The sequence below is a fragment of the Rhinopithecus bieti genome, unplaced genomic scaffold (assembly GCF_001698545.2).
Source record: "Rhinopithecus bieti isolate Rb0 unplaced genomic scaffold, ASM169854v2 scaffold_72161, whole genome shotgun sequence".
NCBI classification, from domain to species: Eukaryota; Metazoa; Chordata; class Mammalia; order Primates; family Cercopithecidae; genus Rhinopithecus; species Rhinopithecus bieti.
In genome coordinates this window covers 2,407,359-2,432,866 of record NW_016828382.1, presented here as the reverse complement: position 1 = coordinate 2,432,866, position 25,508 = coordinate 2,407,359, and the positions used below count along the sequence as shown (strand labels likewise).

The 25,508-nt window shown below is 37.7% G+C and overlaps 1 protein-coding gene across 1 annotated transcript in view; it reads left to right on the top strand.

Moving 5' to 3' along the window:
• Positions 1 to 25,508, top strand: part of ITPR2 (inositol 1,4,5-trisphosphate receptor type 2) — a 516,873-nt gene that overhangs the window by 109,861 nt on the left and 381,504 nt on the right. The window contains 5 exon segments of the mRNA XM_017864487.1: positions 1,622 to 1,780; positions 8,283 to 8,381; positions 8,690 to 8,773; positions 9,061 to 9,207; positions 13,233 to 13,328. Coding sequence (XP_017719976.1) covers positions 1,622 to 1,780; positions 8,283 to 8,381; positions 8,690 to 8,773; positions 9,061 to 9,207; positions 13,233 to 13,328 — 585 coding nt within the window.

Here is a 25,508-nt window from a genome sequence, read left to right as displayed (position 1 = left end):
AACTTTTTAGCTTCTTACTTGGTTATTTGCTAATATGTGCCCCACCTTTTTCAAAAAAGAATGTCAGGCACTTTCCAAAATGCAGAGCACATAGTGAGATAAAATAGAAATAAATAAAGCAGTTGGGTCACAGGGAAAATCATGGTTGGATGAATAAACTGAAATCAGGGGTGAGGCATGTTTATAAAAACCATGTTGTAAAGTCTGGTAAATTTTGACTTGAAGGCTTTTTCTTGCCCACTTAGCCATAGGGAAGCATAGTCTGTTACAGCATTGGCTAGGAGATCTGCAGCACAGAGCCAAATCAGAGGTCTAGAAACACAGCTGTTCCCAGGAGTAAGACCAGGGAAGTGTTTCTCCTATGTATCCTCATAAAGAGAGCACTGTGTAATATAGTAAACAATAGCCTTGACAGCTTCCTTACAGTAAATGCTACAATGAGGCATTTCATAGAGCTGTTTTTTAAAATAATATCCCTGATATTTTGTTATTGGCCAATGGCAAAATGCCAGAGCACAGGGCAGTCAAAGCAGTGCACTGTTGGGATAAGATGAGAGAAGCTGGGTCGGCAGCTCTCTGAATGTATGACTTAATCGAATGATGGATAATGTGAAACCTGCAACCTGAGTGGGCTGGATGTCCCTGGGGCAATCCTTCATAAATAGAGTTTCTCTTAACCAAGTTTTGATTAAATGTCAGCAAGTGGAACTTATGTTCCTTGTCAAGTACCTGAAGTGCAAATGTTAGCTTGGTCAGTGAGGGGCTGAGCCATGTTCTTTAACATGGCGGATCCCAAAGGCCAGCCCAGGAGGGTTTCTATTGGTTTATGGTAACATAAGGACCCAAGAGTATGATAATGAGCATTTCAAAATGCTGTTTTTTTTTTCATTTAAAGAACTGTCTTTTATTTTGAGATAATTTCTTTCTTATATTGTGAGTACTAAAATGACCACTGTTTTTTGAAATGATTGTAATAATAGATGGAAAGAGTATTTTATTTTGTTTTTGCTACTCAGTAGAATCATATTTTGGTAAGATTTTGTTCACAAAGTCCAAAAACATCTGAGAAGTGATGCTTTTACACTCATCTGGGAGGGGGTAGGGTCAGCATCCCCTAGCAGAAGGTGTAGAGCCTGTTTAGGATGAGCAGCTGCCTCCTTACAGAGGAAGAACCAGGGCTGACTGTAGGCAGGGCTGGTTAATAATACTAAGTGGGCCGGTGCATTATTTGAGTTTCTTGGCCTTTCTTTAGTATATGCTGTTTTGTGGCTGTGCAGGCATTGAGAAAGGATGTGCTTTTCGGGAAACTCAAGGTCTCCTTTGGAAAACCTAGTTTTAGCCAGCATTTATCAGTAGATGAAAATCATTCGGAGGGGTCCCCTCTTTTTTTTTTTGCTCCCTATTATGCCCACTTCATTATGAAGTAGAATTGGGGTGAAGGGGAAGAAGAACCCAAAGAAAGTCAAGTAGGAAAGATGGTGAGTGTGGAGGCTGAAAATACTCCTTTGTTTAACTTTCACCGCAAGCCGTGTTAGATGAATATATATGTATAAAACATATGAATGTAATTATCAGAGGAGAGCAAAGAATAAAGGTGGTAATCTATGTCTTTTCCCTATAGCTACTGCATATAAAAAGCAACAAATATCTTACTGTCAACAAGAGATTGCCTGCTTTACTGGAGAAGAATGCCATGCGTGTGTCCTTGGATGCTGCAGGAAACGAAGGGTCTTGGTTTTATATTCATCCCTTCTGGAAGCTGAGAAGCGAGGGTGACAATGTATGTAATATACGATTAAGAGGGAAATAGTGGGTTCATAAAGAAAATAATTCATAGTAAGCAAGAGGATCCAGAAAGTACAAAAAAGAAAATACAGTTTTTGCTCAATACATGATTTTTATGTTAGTATCTACTAGGTTAAACATGTTTATTTATAGTACAAATTGTGCTCAGAAATCATAAGACAAAGTTCAGATTCATTTAAAATCTTCCAGCTAGAATTTGTGTGAAAGAACTTAAGCAACCTTAATATTGGCTGAGACTTTTAAAAGAGAAGGAGAATTTACTTTTTTGCCTAATCAGGAGGGAGCTTGGTCTGTGTTTAGGAAATAGTGTGTGCCCTTTGAATGAATGGAGTGGCACCGTGAATCATGACAGGATTCCATTTACTGGCTCTATGGCCAGCTGCTGACAGTCTATAAGTCTTAAAAGAGATGGAGTAGAGGAGCTGAAGGTTGGCATCTGCTCATTGATGACAACTATGTTTATGATATATTGTGGACTAGTTGGGGCACTGAGGCAGGAGAATCATTTGCGCCCACCAATTCAAGACCAGCCTGGGCAACATAGCGAGACTTTGTCTCTAAAACATTTTTTTAAAATGTTGTGGAATATGTGTGTATTGCATGTAAATTTTAGTGGTTGCTAAAATATTTTCTGCTACTTTATAAAATAGAGAATAAATTATGAGAAATAGTCAATAAGATCAAGAGTGTGATATTTCTGTGTGTAATAAATAAAATATTGGGTGAGAGTCCTTAGCACATGGATGATGCTCAGGAAATGCTGCTAGACACTAAGCGCTGAATAAGTTTCATAAATACCTGCAAATATTGCATCGGGGGATCAGTAGTTAAGATTTTAAAAAATTAGCATGAATTCAAAGCCATATAAAAGTATAATTATTCTGATGGAGATTTTTTTTCAGTTGAAACTTTGATTACATTTTAAATGTGTTTTGGATATTTCTTGTCTTAGGAATGTCTTTATAATGAATCTAATTTTTCCAGTGAATTTTGAAGTACAAATTCAATTCCACAGGATGCAAGCTTCTGGATTTAATTTGGTTAATAAATTATCTGGTGATATCTCCCTTTGGTAAGGTTTGGTAGAAGCATGGCATGCAGGAATGTGATGCACTTTAAGTCTTGTGTTGGTTGGATTTCTTAAAAAAATAAATGCTACTTTTTTTTTCTTTTGACATCAGGTGATGTGTGCTGTGAGCATGATACACATTTTAGTTTCATTAAATAGTTCATTACAATCAACTCTCAATTGTTCAGGGACTGGTTGTGTAGTTTACGAACAACTTGTGCCTTTGAGGCCCTTTCTTGCGATGCTTGTTCGCATCCCCAGCCCTCCACTGAATAGTGTCCCTGTCTACAGGAGGTCCGTGAAAATTAAATATGAAAACAAACAAAACTTGAGCTCAAGCTCGGAAGGAATGTGGTGAAATAATTGAATGAATTGGAGTTTTTAGATTAGTTGTGGATTATATTAATTCATCCTATCTGCTTATTTATTCATTTTATCTATTCTTTTCCTTGCTGCTTTTACACAGTCAATAGAGAGTTGAATGTAATGAACTATTTCAAATAATTAGTTGTACTGTAAAAACAAAGTGAAACAAAACCTACCACCCAAGCACTCAATCTTGGTGAAAATGGACAATGTAATTGTTAAGTGCAATACAGGAGTTCTCCTTATCTGGATGTGCTTCAGAAAGCATGGCTGAAACAACCTTCCACACTGCTTTTTGCTGAAACAGCTCACTGTTTTTGTTTGCCACTGTGTAGCTTTTGTGTGTAATTACAGTTGCTGAAAGCATAAGCACACCCACAGTCCTATATTGGTCACATAAATAATTGTATTGTAATACTCATTTTTCCCGCCTAAAATAGGTAGCATATTTGTAAAATATAAACTGACTATGTGAAAGGCAGTTGGAAATATGGTCACTTCATAACCACTGGTTCAATTAATACTGATTTTCCTTAAAAACATATTAAATTAGAAAGAGGAAATTGCAATGTTTAGAGGACTTTTAAAATGCTATTTTACTATTTAACAATAGATGAGGCCGGGCACAGTGGCTCACACCTCTAATCCCAGCACTTTGGGAGGCTGAGGCAGGTGGATCATGAGATCAGGAGATCAAGACCATCCTGGCTAACACGGTGAACCCCCGTCTCTACTAAAATACAAAAAATTAGCTGGGTGTGGTGGCAGGCACCTGTAGTCCTAGCTACTTGGGAGGCTGAGGCAGGAGAATGGCGTGAACCCGGGAGGTGGAGTTTGCAGTGAGCCGAGATTGCGCCACTGCACTCCAGCCTGGGCGACAGAGCAAGACTCCGTCTCAAAACAAAAAAAAAAAAAGAAAAACAAAATTAGCTGGGTGTGGTGGTGGGCGCCTGTAGTCCCAGCCACTTGGGGGCTGAGGCAGGAGAATGGCGTGAACCCAGGAGCTTGCAGTGAGCCGAGATCGTGCCACTGTACTCCAGCCTGGACGACAGAGTGAGACTCCATCTCAAACAAACAAACAAACAAACCAAGAACAATAGATGAGGTTTTAAGATGATATTTTGAGATAAGGTTTTCACATCCAGCAAGATGTTCTATGACCCAAATGAAATGCAATAAATAGGGTCATGATTGTCTGGGAGAAAGGAAACCCTGTCTTCAAAAGGTAATAGTTCCTACTACTTAAGGGCAACTTTATGATATATCTTATGGAATTGTGGGATGGGTGGTTTTGGGGAGAAAATAGACTCATGGATCCCTCTACTTTCAGCTGTATACAAAGCCCGTGGTTGCAGTTGAACTGCAAAATCACTAGGGACAGCTATTAGCAGAGAACATAAATATTTCATTTTTCTTTTTTTCTTTTTTTATTTTTATGTATCTTCCCATGGTTGAGTAGTTAATTTTTCATTTTCAATTTTGATCTAAGAAATCTTGGGTTCTTTACCTTTATAGTAGGTTTTAAAAGGGAATAAAGGTCAGATATTCTTTAAATGAAGAGAAAATTTTAACTCTTGAAAAAAGAAACTCTTCAAACAGCAAGTAGACTTCGCCATTTTAGCAAAAGTATGTGCCTTGAATTTGTAGCTTCAGTGGAACTAGAACCCTGGGGTTTAGATTCCTACTGTGATGTTCTTTTCACCATACCAGGTGCCACTTCAAAAGAAGGGTAGCTGCTGGTGATGTTATATCCCTCTTTATTTTCAGCAAAATCTCAGCTTGAATCTTACATGGCTCTTACATAGAATCAACAGAAGTGCTTTTGGAATTGCAATTTATAAAAAACATGTTTGTGTACTAGAGTGAATGTGATGGCTGATCCTAGGATGTGGCAGAAAATGTCTTCACCCTCAAATTCTTTTTTTTTTTTTGAGACAGAGTCTCGCTCTGTCCACCTCAAGTTCTATATTAAATACATAGCTTCTCAGAAAGCACCTGATCCCATCTGTAAATCACATCCTGAGCTTCACTATTCTGAAAATATTACCATATTCCGTATTTGCTAAATTATCTAATTAGGTATGAATTCCATGAGAATAGGGACTACTTCTTAGACCTTTTTGTTTTCTCCCTGGCACTTCTTAATATTCTTTTTATTTCACATGATTGGTATTTTATCCATTTCACTTGCAAGTTTTATTCAGCTTGGTTAGGCAAGGTAATCATTGTCAAGAATAAGAAAGAATGAGGACCTGAAAACTACTGAATTAATATTAGATTCTACTTACGAATACGATTTTTATGAACCACTGTAAGCTGTTTCACAGATATCAAGGAACATTTTGGCTATATGATTGGTCTCTTAAAAATATATACAATGTTAGGCTGGGCACAGTGGCTCACACCTGTAATCCCAGCACTTTGGGAGGCTGAGGCAGGCGAATCACCTGAGGTCAGGAGTTCAAAACCAGCCTGACCAACATAGTGAAACCCCGTATCTACTAAAAATACAAAAATTAGCTGGGTGTGATGGTGCACGTCTGTAATCCCAGCTACTCGGGAGGCTGAGGCAGGAGAATCTCCTGATCCTGGGAAGCAGAGGTTGCAGTGAGTTGAGATTGTGCCACTGTACTCCAGCCTGGGTGACAGAGCAAGATCCCCATCTCAAAAAGAAGAAAAAACTCTCTCTATATATATATGTATACACACACACACATATATATACTTATATATACACACATTTATATATATTATATATATTTAAATATATATGTATTTAAAACCATATATATATATAGCTTTATGGGTGGTGTTTTGAAATAAATATGTGGATTGACCCAAAGCTTACAGATAACTATAGTAAAATAGCAAGACTTAGAGCAGCTAATGTAGGTGCAACCAAAAGTATTCTCGAATTGGAAGGACATGGTTAAAATATGTCACTATATTTAGAAACTTATTGGCTAGGATTTACATGGCACAGATGATAATAAAATAGTAAACCAAATCCAATTGTTCTTTAAGAAATTGGAAGTTGAGAACACATGGACACAGAGAGGGGAACAACACACCTCAGGGCCTGTCGGGGGTTGGGGGGTGAGGGGAGGGAACTTAGAGGATGGGTCAGTAGGTACAGTAAGCTACCAGGGCACAGGTATACCTATGTAACAAGCCTGCACGTTCTGCACATGTATTCTGTTTTTTTTTTTTTATTTTTTCTTTAGAAGAAATAAAGAAAAAAATGTAATTGGAAGACCAGATGCAGCAGTGGCAAAATGTGGTATCAAGCTCCCAGTACTTTAGAGTATGGATGGTGACTCAGGCCTCTACATGGCCCTGTGACTTGGAGCTGCCTTGGTGTCATGTGCAACAGCACGTGTTTTCCTAGGGAGAAAGGGGATTGGGAATATGCTTACATCGTGTTGACTTTCATTTGTTTTTGCTCATAATTTAATTTTTAAAAGGGATACCAATTCATGGTTCAAAGATAGAAAACAATGTAAAGATATATTGTGCAAAATCTCTCTTCTACTTTTTTTAATTTTATTTGCCCAGTTTCTACCCTTCTTCTTCCTCAGGTGTGCACTGGAGACATTCCTTTATGCAGATACTCCTATTCTCTCCCTCACATTTTTACACAAATGAGCATACTACATGCCTTGCTCTGCCTATTCATCTTTTCACTTAATACTGCTCCTTAATGATCTTTCCTTAACTGTATATAGAGACCTTCTATGATGAATCTTTGTGAGTTACAGCATCTGACTACTTATGGACGTGATGAGTAGAGACCAGTCCTGTAAACAGCAGGAGCTGTTTCCACAAACCAAAGCGCAACCTTTCTTTGGTTGGTTGGTGAGCTTGAGGCTTCTCTATTGTATTTCGATTGCCAGATATAGTTTCTGATAACAGTACCATATGCGAGTGTGGACTCCTCTGTATCATCCATGTGAGGTTATCTGATATTGCAAATATGAAATTATGTTTTTTAAAGTTTGGGTTTAGATTAAGTTACACTACGTGGAGAAGTTCTGTTTATTCGTATCAACTGAATTCTGATTTGCTTTTTCATTTATCAAACTAATTCATTCTAATATTTACTTGGTATAAAATACACAAAGGGAGGGTTTTGGTTTTCATTTTTGAGATAGTGATCAATTCTTTAAGTGAGATTTTATTTACTACAATAATATGTCTTCTAAATAAATTCAGCAATGTAAGTAACTTTAATAATGAAAATTAAACTGTTCTTTGTTATGAAGAAAGGATAACTTCGATTCCCCACAATTTGAGTTATGAATAAAAATACTTAAAGATAAGGTGGATATTGCTACAATAGCATACATTTAAAAATCAATTAGACTTACTTCTTTAGAGGACTTTTCCCATAATCAATTTTAGTTTTTATTAAAAATGAACATCAGGTTTAAGGAGCGATATTAGTTTAATGTATTTAAGATATGAGTGAATCAGATGCCCAAGGCTCAAACACAAAACATATTTCTACAAGGTCATGCCTAGTCCTGCATTTCCCGAATGGAGCTGACATTAGAATTTTTAATACACTTCTGAGACTATGGGAAGATCAAATGTACTCATCTCTCACTGCAAAGTTGATACAAGTGTGTAACATTTTCTGCTTGCTTTTGCAGTGTTTCTAATATTTGGATAGATTGCTTTTTCTTTTTGGTGGCAGATGCATTTACTCTGTTGTGCTTGTGGCATAAGACCTCGTGGGGAGGGATAATGGCCTACTTATTGACTTTAAGAAAGCTCTAACTGAAATGGGAGATGAATATGAAAAAGATCCACAGTCGCTTTCTGAATCCAGACTGATAGGCACTATGGGACATGCTTCTATGATCATTTATTAGAAGATGTTTTACCTCAAAGAGAAAAGAATTGAACAAAATTTGTGTGAAGGATAAAAGAACCAGATGTCAGATCAATAATGCGGACTCTTGTGCAGTTATTTCTAGCTTCAAATATAGCACCAAAGATCCATGTAGTATCTCAGTTGTGATTTATTTCTGCTTCCTAGATTGTTGTAGGAGATAAAGTTGTTTTGATGCCTGTGAATGCAGGACAGCCACTACATGCCAGCAACATAGAGCTTCTTGATAACCCGGGGTGTAAAGAGGTAAGTTCAAGTGGAAAAGAAATGAATGTGTTGATTTTTCTCATGAGACAGAGGGAGAAAAAAGTAATATAGTTTCTTTCATTGTTTTCATGAGCATAATCCCAGTTATTCTAATTAATATCCCTAAGGTACATGTAGCTGTGATTAGCTATTGCTATTTTTGGATGATCTCTCAAAGATACTTGTATTGAGCTATATACTTCATTATGTAAAGTTGTCTTTAATTTCTTTTTACTAGTTGAACTAACAATTTCTGGTAGAGAATGGAATCTGTAGTCTTATAACTTTGAACATTTCTTCATTAATAGGTGAATGCTGTTAATTGCAACACCAGCTGGAAAATCACTTTATTCATGAAATATAGTTCCTATCGAGAGGATGTATTAAAAGGAGTAAGTATGTGCTGCATAGGACATTTGCTGGAGAAATGAAGGTAGTCTTACTGAAATGCTAGATGCAAAACCTATGTATTCACTGGTGTTCATAATTTAGAATGTGACTACACATGTTAATACTTACTCTAAGTGTTTTACTGAACTTCCCCCCCACCAATATTTTTAAATGTTTAAATAAGCATTAAAAGTCAAATAGCTAGCAGAAGGGCCCAGAGTATCAAACCAGAAAGAGACACCTTCTCCTCACATGTGTTTGTTCAGATGTCTCTTGACTTTTTTCCTAGGGGGACGTTGTTAGATTGTTTCATGCGGAACAAGAGAAGTTTTTGACTTGTGATGAGTACGAGAAAAAACAGCACATTTTCCTTCGTACAACCTTGCGCCAATCAGCTACTTCTGCTACTAGTTCTAAAGCACTGTGGGAAATAGAGGTATGTAAATGCTTTTTGGCACTTAATAAATATTTAGATCAAAAAGGCAAGATTCACTGGGCTGGTTGTTTTATTGCTATAGGCATCATTTATGATAGAATCATAAAATAGAATAATGTTTGTGAACCAACTTGTGCCTGTTCTTTGCTGTGACCAATTTGAAAGGAAACTATTTCCTAAGCCTGTCTTCTCTGTGGTATCTCTCATTTTTTCTCTCTCTCCTTCTCTGTCAAATACACACACACACACACACACACACACACACACACACACACACACACATTTTAAGAGGGTACATTACAATCCTTTAACAAATCAGTAGTGAAATGTCAAGACTAGTTAGACTGAAGACCATGTGCCTCAGATGGCACTGGAGTCAAGATGGAGTAGGAGGCCTCACTTTGAGGAGGGTTGATGCCAGAACTACAATGTTTATTTCTTCTGCGGATGCCATTTATATTGGAATCAGGAGACCCATAGTTAAGAATTCATTCATCTTTTTAACAGTATCACTTAAATGTGGAACATGGTAGACTAATTAAGGAAATGTAATCTATGGATTTTCCTTAAAGGATCTTTTATATGTGGAGGAGATAAGATCTACAGAATTGCCTATGAACAAGAGATTTACTAAACATCTAAGCCACTACCTATGGTTCTCAACCATTTCAAATTCTTCACCTGCCCTCAATTTTAAAACATATATTTTGGATGTTCCCTTTAATATTCTAAAATGAAATTTATGGATAATATTATTTATATATTCTAATAGGTAGAATTAGTATAATGCTCAAATTCTAAGATAAAGAAAAAATAAAAGGAAAATACTTTACAATATAATAATATGTATTTCAACATGAGAATGACTATCTAAGCAATACAATATTTATGCCTATCTTGGATGGATATGTTTGGATTTGAGAGAAGTGGTTGAAGAAGAGGATCAGAAGACAACCCATCCAAGTACAGGAAAATGAAAAAGCAAAGGTAAATGTGGCCCTTGATGATAACCAGTGTTAGGAGACGTAGTAGCGGAACAAACTGAAAAACGGAGAGATAACCATAATCAAAGTAGGGATAATACTTTAGGCAAATTACCGACGAGGTGCAGAAAATGAGAAAGTTTGATGCCTCTGCAAATGAGCTGAGCCTTGTTTATAAATATGACACTGAAAAAGAACTCTCTTAAGTTTATGACATGGTTTAGAATCGAGACGAAATAGTACAAAAGAACTTGTCTTCTATCTGAAACTCCACAACGTATTGAGGAATAATTTCAGTTGCTAGCATGCAGATGGACTTTGGAGACCTAACCATCAACAGGCGATGGAACTGAGAAGCTCTGGGGAAAACAGCTATGACTAAAGCTACTAACACACGAGGCTGCATGAAACCCTTCCCAGAAGTCTGCCTCATTCTTAAGAGTAAAACTGAAAAATAACAGGCCATCCTAAAATAAATACATAATTACAGCATGCATTTTCATACCATAAAGTTCTTAATATTCTGCTCTTTTTAAAAATTTAAAAAATATAGAGGTAGCAATGAGATATTATTTAAAACTCTGTTAATGAAATACAGTGAGTTACCTGCATTTGATGTGTCTCTGCTTATTTAATATTGGTTCTGAGTCTGTTAAAAGGAGTTTTGAAAATTCTCTCATATTTTTGCTTTCAGTTTTATAGCTTTTGCTGTAACTGTACCACTGCCGTGAACCCTTTCCATCAAAATGCATAGTTGGAAATGCTGTGAGACATTGAACAGAATAGGGAACGAATAAATAGTTTAATAATTTTGAGATGTCTTTACTTCATTTAAACATCGCTCACCATAATGAATTTCATATAATTTGATGTAAAATGTTTTTACCTGCTGATGTACTAAAGTATTGCCAGTTTATATCGATTGTAGGCTTATTTCTGTTTGAGATTTGAAAGATGCAGGCTTCAGGACGTTTCTCTATTGTGTGCTGTCACAGTTGGGCTTCAGTGAGGATGTCTGAGGACTGTACTTACCCAGCATAAGCATCAGGTGTTTCAAGCAAGAGGGAAATTATGTTCAACATGATTGGAAGGGCTGGGGAGGAAACGTGGAATGGGGGACATGGGCTTATCTGAATGCAGATAAGCAATGCAGTGACTGCTCCTCCTCTCAGCCTGCAGGCCTCTGCTCACATGCTGAGGGGTCCTTACTCACGCACCTTGTAGGAGCGGGCACTAGTCAGCTGCTCCCACTGTTACTGCAGCCCAAAGAGGAGCCCCTCTTCTACTGTCCTCTGCTTTCCATTCTAATGGGAATGTCCTCAGAGCCCCACTGGGTGAGGCTTTCAGTCCCTGTGATGCAGGGGAGCACTTAGCAGGGTGGGGCTGGTCCTGAGGGCCACACACAGTGTTGATCACATTCTGGAATTCCCTGTAAATTGCAGCATAGATAATATCTTGGTCACTGCATATTAAATGCCAATAGCATCCCTCCAAAATCATCGTGATAAACAAAAACACCCTCCCTTCCAAATCTGTAGAATATCCCCGCTAGGGAACTGTACTGCCCTTGCCAGACCCACTGATGTATACGAGAGTAGTTCTTGAGATCTTCAGATTTGTTAACCTTAGCAATTATATACAAATCACAAAATGTGTGTGTGTGTGTGTGTGTGTGTGTGTGTATTTGAGACAAACATTAGATTTTATCAGATTCTTGCAGATATCTCTGCCTCCCCCAAAGAATTAAGATTTCAAACACTGACAAGATCACAGTGGCCAGTGTGATTAGCAAAGGATTTGTGGAAGAAATGTGATGTGAGAATTTGAAGGATAGGTGGGCTTTTGGCCACAGAGGGAGTGTTTTGTAAAACCTCAAGGGCCTTGAAGTATTTTCATAATTATTATTTTGTCTGGGTTATGAGAGTGTGGGAAGACAGTTGCTAGAGTCTAGCAAAAGGCGTTAGCAAGTGAAGTATGTTAACATACAGATTTCACAGTTGCAGCAGGAGCCAAAGGGTGGTCAGTACTAGCAAAAAGGACGCAATGTGCTGAGGGAGAGTCATGAAAGTTGTCCTAGCACTCTGATACGCCTTATGATATTTAATCTTCACAACAATCCTGTGAATCAACCCATTTTGTACACGAAGACATAAGGCTCAAAGATGTTAAATTCCTTTCTGTGCTCATACCCCAGTAATTGGTGGACCTGGGACTCACATGCCTTAGTCTGACTGTAAAACCCGAGCTTTTCTGCTGTCCCATCCCACCTGTTGCAACCAGGTGTGTCAGAGCTTCTACTGTGTTCATTCCCAGTGAGCCTAGGGACTCAGCATCTGGGCAAGGCCAATGCAAAGACAGGTATCAAAAGACATGCTGTCAATAAAAAGCATGCATGGAAACGGCCAAGAATTAAGTAGTTTAGACCTTAGGCCTTGACATTTGTGATTCTCTCTTCCAATCTGCGTGGCTTTCTTATCCTCCAGGTTTCAGCTCACATGACATCTCCAAGTGGCCCATACTCATGATGGTCATATCTAAAGTTGCCTTCCCTAGGTGCTCAATCATGTACTTCCCTTGTGTCATTTCTGGCACTTGTCAAATCTTACTTCTTTGTTCACTAGGCTCTCTCTTTTCCGTTAGAATGGAAGCTCTAGCTTTATCCACTGCTGTGTTTCTCTTCTCTTGAAGGTACTTGGCACATAGTGGGCTCTTAATGCAATCTGCCAAGAAAATGTTTGAAAAACAAAGGGAAGAAAATCTCAGTGTTTCCACTTTGGTCTTGGAAGCATGTCTTTCTGAGTAAAGCTGTGTTTGCAGATGTAAGGCACGAGTGTCACGCATGCACGAGTTAACAACTGTTATAACATGTCTCTTGCTCATTTATGGGGAATTTTGTTTTTCTGCCACATTATACTCTCATGGAAACTTAAATTAGGTTTGACAGATCATCACTAACAGAAGGGCAGACATGTAAACTGTTGGCATTTGCTTGCCGGGAGCATAAATATTGTTTTGCCATTACTGTTGTTGCTCTCTTTGTAGGTGGTTCATCATGACCCATGCCGTGGGGGTGCAGGACAGTGGAACAGCTTGTTCAGATTTAAACATCTTGCAACTGGAAACTATTTAGCTGCAGAGGTAAGACTAATGGATAAAGTGGTGTTAAGTTTCTGACTCTGAATTAGTGAAAGAGGCAATCGGGTTCTCCACAAGACATTATATTTGCAGGAGCAGTCATTATACAAATTTGATTGTTGCTTCTAATATTCTGGATTGGCATATAAATTATTTTTAAAATGTAAGTGCTAGCCAAAGCATTACAAATCAAGACAACAACGATAATAACAACAAAACTCTGCAGTTGGTTTACTGGAAGGTCAACTGGAATGAGGCATCTGATTTGCATATGTATGTGATGTGGCCTAAATTTTCTATTTAGCTTCACCTTTTCAGAATGTCTACATGATAGATATGATGAGTTCATTGTTCATGTCATATAGCCTAGCTAGCTTTGGGTTCATCTGCAGTGGCCTCTTTCACCGTGGGTGGCTTTTATTGTTCAAATCTTTGGGAAGGAAAATGTTTTCTTCCTAAAACTGTCAATAAAATGGTAAAACATACAAAAGCTTTTCTTTATCCACTAAAAATATGTTGACAGACAGATATGAAGGATATCAGAAGATATGAAGGATGGGCAGAAATAACATCATGGAAGTTTTATAAATATTTTAATTAAAGTTTGGTTATCTAATTTAAAAATAATTTTGAAGCTAGTCTTTTCCAGATGGAACTGTGCTGGGCACTTAGAAAGCATTTGATGACTACTTTGTGAATGGATAGAGGATGGGAAGAAGGAGATTTCCGGATCTGTATGTGAGAGGCATTTGGAGACATATTGGGCAAATTAATCACACTACACTCCAATTTCTTCTTCTGGAAAATGGGGATAATCAAATTTATTTCTATTTCTCTTAACTTAATTAAATGAGGCAAAGTGCTTGCAGAAGTTGTGGCTTATGGTAAGCACAGGGTAAGTGATGCTGGCATGACTAATTTTTTTTTTTTTGAGACAGATTCTTGCCCTGTTGCCCAGGCTGGAGTGCCATGATGCACTCAACCTGTGCCTCCCAGGTTCAAGCAATCCTCTTGCCTCAGCCTCCTGATTAGCTGGGACTACAGGTTCATGCCACCATGCCTGGCTACGGTTTATACTTTTAGTAGAGAAAGGGTTTTGCCCTGTTGGCCAGGCTGGTCTCAGATTCCTGGACTCAAGCGCCTGCCTCGACCTCTCAAAGTCCTGGGATTATAGGCATGAGCCACTGTGCCCAGCCTAATTTTATGTGATAAACAGGGATTATTTTTACTTTTTAAAGTATCTAACACATTATTTAGTGCTCAACTAGATGAAATACAGCTTTGCAATTTACAGTCTGTTTATAGTATAAATGTTTTAAAGTAACCCTTTTGTAAAACAACTCATTGAAGCAAAAATCATTAGTAAGTTAGAGAATCTTGTCTAAAATACAAATTACAAAAGCCTAACTAGATATCCTATAAAAGATAAGAAATTAGGATTAAAATCCTCTGGGATCTTATGTTAGTGGCTCTTTTCCCCAATTCACTTTTTAAGCAAATCTACTGATGTGCTGTAGAAAACTGACATGATGTACATGTATATTACTAGTTTTCTTTGTTAATTTCTATAATTAAAACATGTATCATTTGATGCATTCAAATGATTAGATTTTTAAGAATTAAATTGTTCATTAACCTTAGTGAAGACCCAAGATTTCAATACATACATGAATTAATTAAAAATGGAGAAGTAGAAAGCAATTCATTCCTTGAAAAGATTTGAAAGACTGTCTTTCATCCTGTCTCTAGAGAATGCAGCTTTAAATGCCAGGTGCCGTCTCATTCATTAAAGAGTCTGGTGTGTTTAGAGGACCTTTTCTTTGACCTTTAATACTTTAGATAACATCTTTTTTATGGTCTAGTGGGAGGAGGGAAATTAAGTATTAAGTACATATCTGAAAATTGAAAGCTAGGAATTTATTTTCTACTGATTTTAACTAGTGTAACAGAATGGGTGCTCTGTGTTCTAATATTAAAATAGCAATCATAGTCTCAAAATCCTGGCATCCATACATTGGTGTTTTGTATCTTCTATGTCAGTTGGGACAAAATCTGGGTGTGCTCATGTCTCAGGATGCTTGTCCTTACTGGTGTGAAAGTATCTAGAGGTGTGGCCAAATCACAGGGATTTCCAGTCCCGGAACAGCTGGTAACTAGCCTCTGACAGCAGTTGAGAAACAATGATTACACTTTTATCATTTTGCTTTCTAAAAATGCCAAGTCTTTATTTCTTGTTTAAACTTTTTAATTTTTACGGGTACATAGTATATGTATATCCTTATGGGGCACAAGTGATGTCTTGATACAGGTATACAATGTGTAATAATCACATAGGGTATTTGGGATATCAGTCACCTCAAGCATTTATCATTTCGTGTTAGGAACATTCCAGTTCTACTCTTTTAGTTATTTTGAAATATACAATAAATTATTGTTAACTGTGTAGTTACCCCGTTGGAGTATCAAATTCTAGATCTTACTCCTTTTATCTAACTATATTTTTGTACCCATTAATCATCTCCACCTTTTCTCTCCCTCCCTGCCACCCCTCCTAGCCTCTGGTAACCATCCTTCTACTCCCTAGCTTCATAAGTTCAATTGTTTTAATTTTTAGCTCCCACATATGAGTGAGAACTTGTGAAATTTGTCATTCTGTGCCTGGCTTATTTCACTTAACATCGTGTCCTCCAGTTTTATCCATATTGTTGCAAATGACAGGATCTCATTCTTTTTTATGGCTGAATACTATTCCAGTGTGAACAGGTACTGCATTTTCTTTATCCATTCATCTGTTGATGTATACTTAGGTTGATTCCAAATCTTGGCTATTGTGCGTAGTGCTGTAATAAACATGGGAATGCAGGTATCTCTTCCATGTACTGATTTCCTTCCTTTTGGGTATATACCTAGCAGTAGGATTGCTGGTTCATATGGTAGCTCTATTTTTAGTTTTTTGAGGAACCGCCATACTGTTCTCTGTAGTGGCTGCACTAATTTACATTCCTACCACCTATGTGAGAGTTCCTCTTTCTCCACAACATCAGCATTTTTATTGACTTTCTTTTGGATAAAAGTAATTTTAACTGGGGTGAGATGATATCTTATTGTAGTTTTGGTTGGCATTTCTCTGATGATTAATGATGTTAAGCATTTTTTAATATATTTGTTTGCCATTTGTATGTCTTCTTTTGAGAAATTTGTTAGATCTTTTGCTCATTTTTAAATCAGATTATTAGTTTTTTGTTTTTTGTTTTTTTTGTCTGTTGAGTTGTTTTAGCTCCTTACATATTCTGGGTATTAATCTCTTGTCAAAAAATGCCCAGGATGGCCGGGCGTGGTGGCTCACGTCTGTATTCCCAGCACTTTGAGAGGCTGAGGAGGGTGGATCACCTGAGGTCAAGAGTTCAAGACTAACCTGGCCAACATGGTGAAACCCTGTCTCTACAAACATACAAAAATTAGCGAGGCATGATGGCGGGTGCCTGTAATCCCAGCTACTTGAGAGGCAGAGGTGGGAGAATTACTTGAACCCGGGAGGTGGAGGTTGCAGTGAGCCAAGATCATGCCATTGCGCTTCAGCCTGGGCGACAGAACAAGACTCCATCTCAAAAAAAAAAAAAAAAAAAAAAAGCTCAGGTTTTTAATTCAAAGCATTAGTCAGATGTCATTCAACTAGGTATGGGGTTCTCAATGTTTTGAGTGACAGCCTCCTAGAATTATTTGTTTTATTACACTATACCCTTATTCTTAGGTGGTAGAGGCTCCATGTCACATATTTATTTTACTTATTCAGTTTTCTCTTTAATATCTAAATATTATTTTTAAAAAAGACACATATTGGGATGTGGGGAATGCGAGCATTGGGAATGATTATTTTTGGAATTCATAAAATTGCAAACATAGTCTTTAAGATTTCATGCAACCTTCAATATATGTTTTTTCAGTGCCTGGTAAATGCACAGCATGGTAGAATGCTGCAGGTACGGCAGAAGAAGCTGAGGACTCAGTCTTTGCCTTCAAAGAACGGAGCTGCTAGTTCAGAAGACAGTGCTGCACAATTGGGGAGGGCTTATTATATGTGCAAGTAGAATTGGGTCATATTCCAATGAGAGAATCTAGGGTGAGGTTAGTTGAAGATTCTTGCTTGGGGCAAACTGGTTCTCAAGGGAAATAATAGACATGGACTGTTAGAGAAATCAAAGGGCAGTCCTGTGTAAGTTGCTAAGGAGGAGCATCAGAGATATGGAATATGCAAATCGTACATAGACAATATTAAAACTGAGGCCCAGCCCAAGGAAGGGGTTGTGAAAGGAATGATTGAGTGATCGGTCTCCTTACTTTAAGATTTTGAATGAAGGGTTTGACTTTTATCTAGTTTGTAACAGGAATGAAGTTTGAGGAAGTTTATCTTGGTCGCTACCTCGAGGCTGGGACTGGTCAGTTACTAGCAGGCCTTTGGTAGAGATCAGTGATGTCATTCAAAAAAATCCCAGTACAGTGTGATAAATTTATGATAGCAATATGAATAGTGGCGTGCTTATGAATAGTGGCCCACACTTTTCTCAGGGGGTGTCAGGGATGTGCAAGGAATGGTCAGGAGGTCAGAGGCGTTGCTGTTTGATGAATGAGTAAGGCACATGGGGAAGAGGGAGAAGGGGCGTTCAGGCAGTGAGGGCAGCTTGTACACAAGAAAGGAGGTGTGTGGTGCCATACAAACTAGTGTCGTATATAGGACTTGTGAGTTTGGAAGTAATGCTAGAAGGTGAGAGGGAAGTGATGGGGCCGGAAATGTAGTGCAGCTGATAGTTCAGGTCATATGTGTTAAGGAGAATGGGTTTTATCTGTAAAGTACCGAGGAGTATAATAAATACATTTGTGATTAAAGAAGACCACTCCAGAGTTGTAGTGTCTAATATAGTAGTTTCTAGCCACATGTTGGCTATTAAATTAAAATTAATATTACCAAAATTAAATAAAATTAAAAAGTCGGTTTCTCATTCACAATAGCCACATTTCAAGTTGCTCAACAGCCATGCCACATGAAATAATGCACATTTCCAAAGAGACAGTTGTAGTGGGCAGCACTGCTCTGGAGCCTTTGTGAAGTTACTAGAAGAAATTGAATCTAGAGGCAGTGAGGCCAGATAAGAATCTGAATGATCTGCTTTCTACATTTTCTTTCTTTGCCATCTGGTGGAAGTTTTGCCTATCTACAAACAAATAGAGTAGTCGACTTTAAAAGGGCTATATTACAATCTTTAACAAAGAAAATTATTTTGCGTTACTTGACCTATATTGCTTTGGAAGGGTCATCAGCAGTTTTTGCTTTAGTAATTTTAAGGACTTGAACAAAGGGAGAGCCTTCAGTAATGCTGACAAAGGGAAGGGTTGAAGGCGTTCTTGGGAGACAGAACTGATGCAGTGGTAAGCCGTCAGGTATTAGGGGTTAAGGAATAGGATTCTGGCTTTGGAGAATTAGTGATGTTGTTTATCAAATTAGGGGAAATGAGAAGAGGTGCCAAATTGGTGAGTGAAATAATCCATTCAAATTTGTTTATGCTTATAAAATGTCTGGGTGAAGTTGTCCGCTTGGGAAGATTTCAAAACATCTGGAAGTTTGGGGATTGACCAGTGTTGGATGTGGGTTTTCAGAACACAGTTAAGATCATTAGGGAGCAGAAAGAGAGTGGGAGGATGTTTGAAGGTAGAATCATGAGGAAATTATCTTTGAAGGATTAGGGAGAGACTGGGAGCCTGAGAAGCCAGAAGCACCTGGAAAATCAAATGGGCTGAATTACAAATGCCAAGCGAGGGAGGAGAGAGTTGCACAAAGGAGGGAGTGCTACTGAACAGGCCAGAAACAAATCTCTTTACATCATCTGGCAAGAATGCAATCACTTCTTACTTATGGGGAACATTTTTAGTGGAAACCAGAATGCAGGAGTGGAGGAATGATCAGGAAGCTGGGAAGCAGAAGTGGGTACAGACTAAGTTTTCATAGCACGGCTGTGAAAAGGGGAAGTGGAGTAGTAGGCCAGGGGAAATTAAGAGTCCTATTAGATGATTTTTATAAAATGTATTTTTTACAATGAGGTAGTTGAGGATGCTGCTGTTTTTGCATCAAAGGGAAGTACCTAACAGTGCGGCTAGACATTGCAGAGTATTAGCCTTTTTTCCCCATGGCCTTTCCAACTTTAACAGACATATTTATAATTTAAAATATTACTTTCATGTGCTGTAGGCATTCCTGGTAAATTGGATTATGTAATTCTTGAATTGCCTTTGAGTTTATGGTGTTTATATTGGCCAGTGTGACAGAGCCTAGCATAGTGGGAAAAAAATCCCATGCTTACTGTTTACAATCTGTCTGACTTTAAGCAAATATTTAACCCCTCTGGACCTGAGTTCCTTTGTGTATAAAAAAGTTAAGAATGTATATTATGTGGTATTATTCTGGAATTAAAGAAGATAGGGGATGTACAGCACCTTGTACATAAGAGGTATGCAGTAAATATTAAGTCCGTTTACTTTCTTGGAAAGGAAGTAGAAAATGCAGAGTAGTGTTTTATTATTAGTATCGTTATTAATAACTGGCATGTCTTAGATAACTTAAGGCAGGTAAGTGTTTAGGGGCAAAGTTTAGTTATTTAATGTGTTTATCTGGAAAAGATTACTACGATGCTTTGACATAGGAAACACTGCCTCATGGAGCCACTGAAAATCCTTCTAATAATATCTCCTGATCTCTTGTACAGTTCCTATGTCAGGTATAACACACAGCCAGCCAGTCACTCCCATGATTTATAAATAGACATTTTGGGTGACATTACTCTTAATCAATTGGGCAAAATATGCTGAGTGCTTATCCAGAACAGCTGAAAAGACTATCCATGCCTTGGATTATTAGAATATTTTAACATATATTGCTTTTATTTCTCTAAGTTCTTTAGATAAATTTTTCTAAAGCAGAAATGAAAGACCATCCTGGCTAACACGGTGAAATAGTGTTTTTTATTGTCTATACGTTTGAGTTTAACTAAAGCTATTGTGTAATAACTTAAATTGTGGTCTTTTAAATAATATAGCGCAGTTAGAATTCATTGAGCATTTTAGCATTTTAAAAGCCTCTGATTCTGGATAATGCCACAGTTATTCTCCATAAACTTGAGATATTGCAGAAATCCCCCACTTAGGGAGGAAATGCTTATAACATTTCTTTGAGCTTATCACAGTTCGCAGTTAACTATGTATTGGTTTGTTACCTGTTGTGTATATTGTGTATATCTATTCAATGGCTATTTTGTTCCCTGCAATGAAAGGCCTGCATCTGTTTCGCTCCTCGCTGGATGCCTTGTGCCTGGAAGAGTGCCTGACACTTAATTTGCCTTCAGTAACTGTTGGAAGATGGGATGAATGAATCATAGGGACTATGACTGTTGTTTTAAATCCAGGAATTTTACTTTACAGAAAAAGAAATCCAGGCTCACAGAGGTGATTTATTTTGTTAAAATGGAAAAAACCAATGTAACGAAAGTATTAGGAATGAATGCTCTCAACTGAGGGCGATGATGGCAATGTCTAGAGACATTTTTATTTTCATAGTTGGGAAATGGGAGCTGCTATTTATTGTCACAGGGAATGGGATGTAGCTAAACATTCTACTATACACAGGACAGCCCCTCACAACAAAGAATTATCTGGTTCAAGATACCAGTAATGCTAAGGGTTGAGAAACCCTGATCTGTATTATACTGAAAGTATACATTTATTGAATGCCTACTAGGTAGAAGTACTTACTTTGACATTGTGAAGAAAACAGAGATGATTAACACATGGTCCTTGTCCTCTAAGAGTTTAGAGGACAATTTAGATTAACTCAATCTCTGGGACATTGAGATCTCTTTTGCCATTGCTTCCACCATACATGCACATCTGAGATAAATGGCTCTAGGTAATGTCTAATTGTTAACATCTGTAGGTGACCGTGCTACGTTTCATAGTAAGTTTAAAGGACTGCAACCTTAAATCTAAGCGCAAATTAGATAAAAAGATCTAAAGTTTACTTATAGATATAGACACAGTGCCCAAGTATGATACTCTATTTTAACCAGCACTTAACTGAATGGTTTAGTTATTCAGAAAAATGTAATAAACCTAATTATTTATGTAGAAGTGAAGGGGGCACTATCCAAAGGAAATTGGACCATTTGAAATGCTGGAAATTCTGTAGTTGAATTATATAGAGAAAACACATATGTTGCAAGCTATTTAAGAATATCATCTTTTTTTTTTGGTGAATTGCAGAAAACACCTGGGAACTAGGATAATGATACAAGATTTAACACGGTTTAAGTTTTATTCTGCAAGATAGTAAGACGAACCAAGGGTTAGAAATGGTCCCTTATTCAATGTAAAGATATCCAATAGGATAGTTTAGGGATTCAGGTTAATTTTAAAGAAGTACTCAGTGCTAACCTGTAATCCCAGCACTTTGGGAAGCCGCGGTGGGCAGATCACTTGAGGTCAGGAGTTCAAGACCAGCCTGGCCAATATGGTGAAACCCTCTTCTCTACTGAAAATACAAAAATTGACCGGGCATGGTGGCACACACCTGTAACCCCAGCTACTCAGGAGGCTGAGGCAGGAGAATCGCTTGAACCCAGGAGGTAGAGGTTGCATTAGCCAAGATATCACCATTGCACTATAGCCTGGGCAACAGAGTGAGAGTCCATCTCAAACAAACAAGCAAAAAACCTAAAAACCAAACCAAACCAAACCAGAAACCTCAATGCTAGAAACCTATGGATAAAATGTGGAACAAAGTATCTAATTATGAAAAGATAAAGATTTTTGATCTCATGAGGTAATACAGAGCATATTATTAGACCCTTTCCCTTGCAATGTCAGTTTTTTTGGGCATATTATATGTTGTTAGGTGGCATGAGGGGAAGGTAAATATGCACTGATATTTTTGACACAGCTGTCCACACACTCATCTACACTTTGTCATAGATGTTTTACTTGTATTACTGTAGTGGTGCAGGTGAGTTCACAACGATGTCTGTGGGGGAGAAAGTAATTTTACCATGTTTTGCATAGAAAATATGGGGACCTCAGTAAATGGTTCTTCCACAGTTGTAGGAAGAATTATAAATCCACCTTCACAATTTCTGATCTGCTGCTTTCTACATTTTCTTTCTTTGGATATTACTAAAGCAAAAACTTTTGATGACCTTTCCAAAGCAATACAGATCAAGTAATGCATAATAATGTCATTTATTCAAGATTGGAATAAAAGCCCTTTTAAAGACAACTAGCTTATTTGTAGATAGGCAAAACTTCCACCAGATGGCAGTAAACACTTATTTCCTGACTACTCAGTAGTCTTTGGATTTAATTAATTAGCTAAAAACTCAGTACTCAAGAGTACTCAAGAAACTGTATAGTAGCATATAATTTTATGACTATTGGGGCTATAGTTTTAAATGTTTAATTCTCTCTCAAATGTATCAGCCATAGTATGTGGAAAGGGCCTGGTTTGTATGCATGTATATGTATACATAAACACAGTAGACGAACATACAGACCAGACCCTATACATACGTATAAAATGTTATATATCAAAATATAGAAATTGTACCTGACACACATATACACCCAGTAAAGGTTGTTTTCCCTCCTTTCTTTTCTAGGCTTATCAATCAGAATAATAAACCTGAAACGCTAGTCATTGGAAAGAGGAACATTTAAATATAATTATTTAAAATACACACATAAGTTTATGATTTCAGTATTATATATAATAAAATTGATGAAAACACATTTCATTGTTAAAAAAAAAAGCAAAGCTCCTCTTTTAAGAAAATAAATAGGTATTATGTACTTAAAAACTTCCGGTCTGCTTCTTCCTATTGTGTGAGATGGAAGGGTGCAGTTGTTTTTCAGTTGATTGTGGTACAATCATGACTTTCACTGCCTAGGTATTTATAATGTTTCTCTCTCTCTGTAATTTTGCACCACACCTGACTTTTTTATATTTCTCTTTGGCCATTTAATTGAAGGCTGTCTTCAAAGATTGGTAATGAGTCTCTACGTTCCCTCTCTGTCACACTCCCATGGCGGCAGTGGACCCTGCCTTTGATCTTGAATATGCCATTGCCATACAAAATCAGTAAATTTATCTAAAATTTGTTTCCTTGCAGAATAGTGATGTTTCTTAGTTCATAGTTAAAGACGTGAAAGTCATGATTAACAGTTTCCTCTCTGAGTTTACACATTCAGATTCTCCTGATTCTGTCCTGCAAAATCTTTCACTTTCTCCTTTTTATTCCAGCATTATTATCTTCATTTGGGTCCATCCACCTCTTCCTTGGACCACTGCCCTTAGTTACTTTCCCTCTTTCATCCTCTGTCCCCTTGCATCTTCTGAATATGGATGCAAACTCTCTAGCCTGTGGTTTAAAGGCCTGGATGGTCTGGGCTGACCCTCCTTCCCAGCTTGCATCACACCTCTCCGCTTTATGGAGGCAGGAGGGAAGCAGCATGCTACAGGAGCTGAAAGATGTGGCTTTGGAGCCCTTAGACCTGTGCTTGCCCACGCTGCCACTCCCCAGCGGTGTGACTTTGCATAAAGCACTTCAGTTGATGTGCTCCAAGTGCCTCATCTGTAAACTGTGTTAAGAATCTTGTCTTATAGTATAATTGTAAGGTTAAATGAATTAACCTTTAAGAGAGTATAAAAAAGTATTTCATAAGTGACACCGATGGGTCTTCTCTATAGAAGTCTCATTTTTCTCATCTATGTGGCAGTGGCCCCTCCAGCCTTGCTGCCTTCTTCACTCCCTCGTTCCTGCTCTGCCAGTTAAGATTCTACCCATCCTTCAAGGCTTATCTCAAATGCTACCTTCTCCATGAATAATTTGTGAATAAATTTGCCCACCACAGATCCCTCCTTCCTCTGACCTATATTATTTATAAATTATTCATTCCTGTCTTATGTCCCTTGTCACATTTTATTTTGTATTTCAGCTGACTGTATTTATGTCTTATTTTCCCTCCTAGGTTGTAATGTCTTATGGTCAGGGACCATATTCTCTTTGTCTTTGCTAAAATACCATATGCCGCAATGCTTTGCCCATTATAGATGCTCTATTAATATTTATTGAATAAATGATTGAATGGCATATTAGCTCTTCAATGCCAAATTTATAATTTTTTTTTAACATAAAGACTTTGAGTCCTAAAAGACCTCCATATGACCATGTCTTTTTCCTGCTTCTTTAAAAAATAATTTTTTTCTATTCATCTTATAGTCTCTTTGATAATGACTGCTATTATCCTATTTAGAGATGGGAAGCAGCAGTATAATTTAAAGCATATATTTATTTGGCCTTTAATAGTTAATGTTAGTAAATTTATATGGCCCTGAATTTATTTGGGTGGCATTTTCTCCTCCTTTCCCTTCTTCTCTTCCTTTTCTTCCTCATCATTATTGTTATTATTTATACTTTATTGAGTTTACTGAGGTAATCGCTTTATGTTAATTATTTAAAAAATCATATTGCAGCCTGAGAGACACAGATGAGGCAAAATCTAACTGATTGGCACCATCTGCAGTTTTGCTGCCAAAGATATGAATATGTAAAATTTATTGACATAGAGTCATGGTTTAGTCATAGTCTTTTTCTCATTTTGCAGATGAGGACACTGAGTTCCATGGGCATTAGGCCACCTTTCCTAAAGACGCTGGTGTTTCCTTATAGAGCAGAGACTGGAATTCACTTCCCCAGACAGCCAGTCAGGGACGGGTAATCCTAAGCGGGGGAAATACATAAAGACTGATTTTAGAAGGTAACATTGTCTTTGGGGTAGAATATATGATCTACGTTTCCGAGGGCATAAATTATTATTATTATTTTTTTTATTTTTATTTTTTTTTGAGACGGAGTCTTGCTCTGCCACCCAGGCTGGAGTGCAGTGGCCGGATCTCAGCTCACTGCAAGCTCCGCCTCCCGGGTTTACGCCATTCTCCTGCCTCAGCCTCCCAAGTAGCTGGGACTACAGGCGCCCGCCTCGTCGCCCGGCTAGTTTTTTGTATTTTTAAGTAGAGACAGGGTTTCACCGTATTAGCCAGGATGGTCTCGATCTCCTGACCTCGTGATCCGCCCGTCTCGGCCTCCCAAA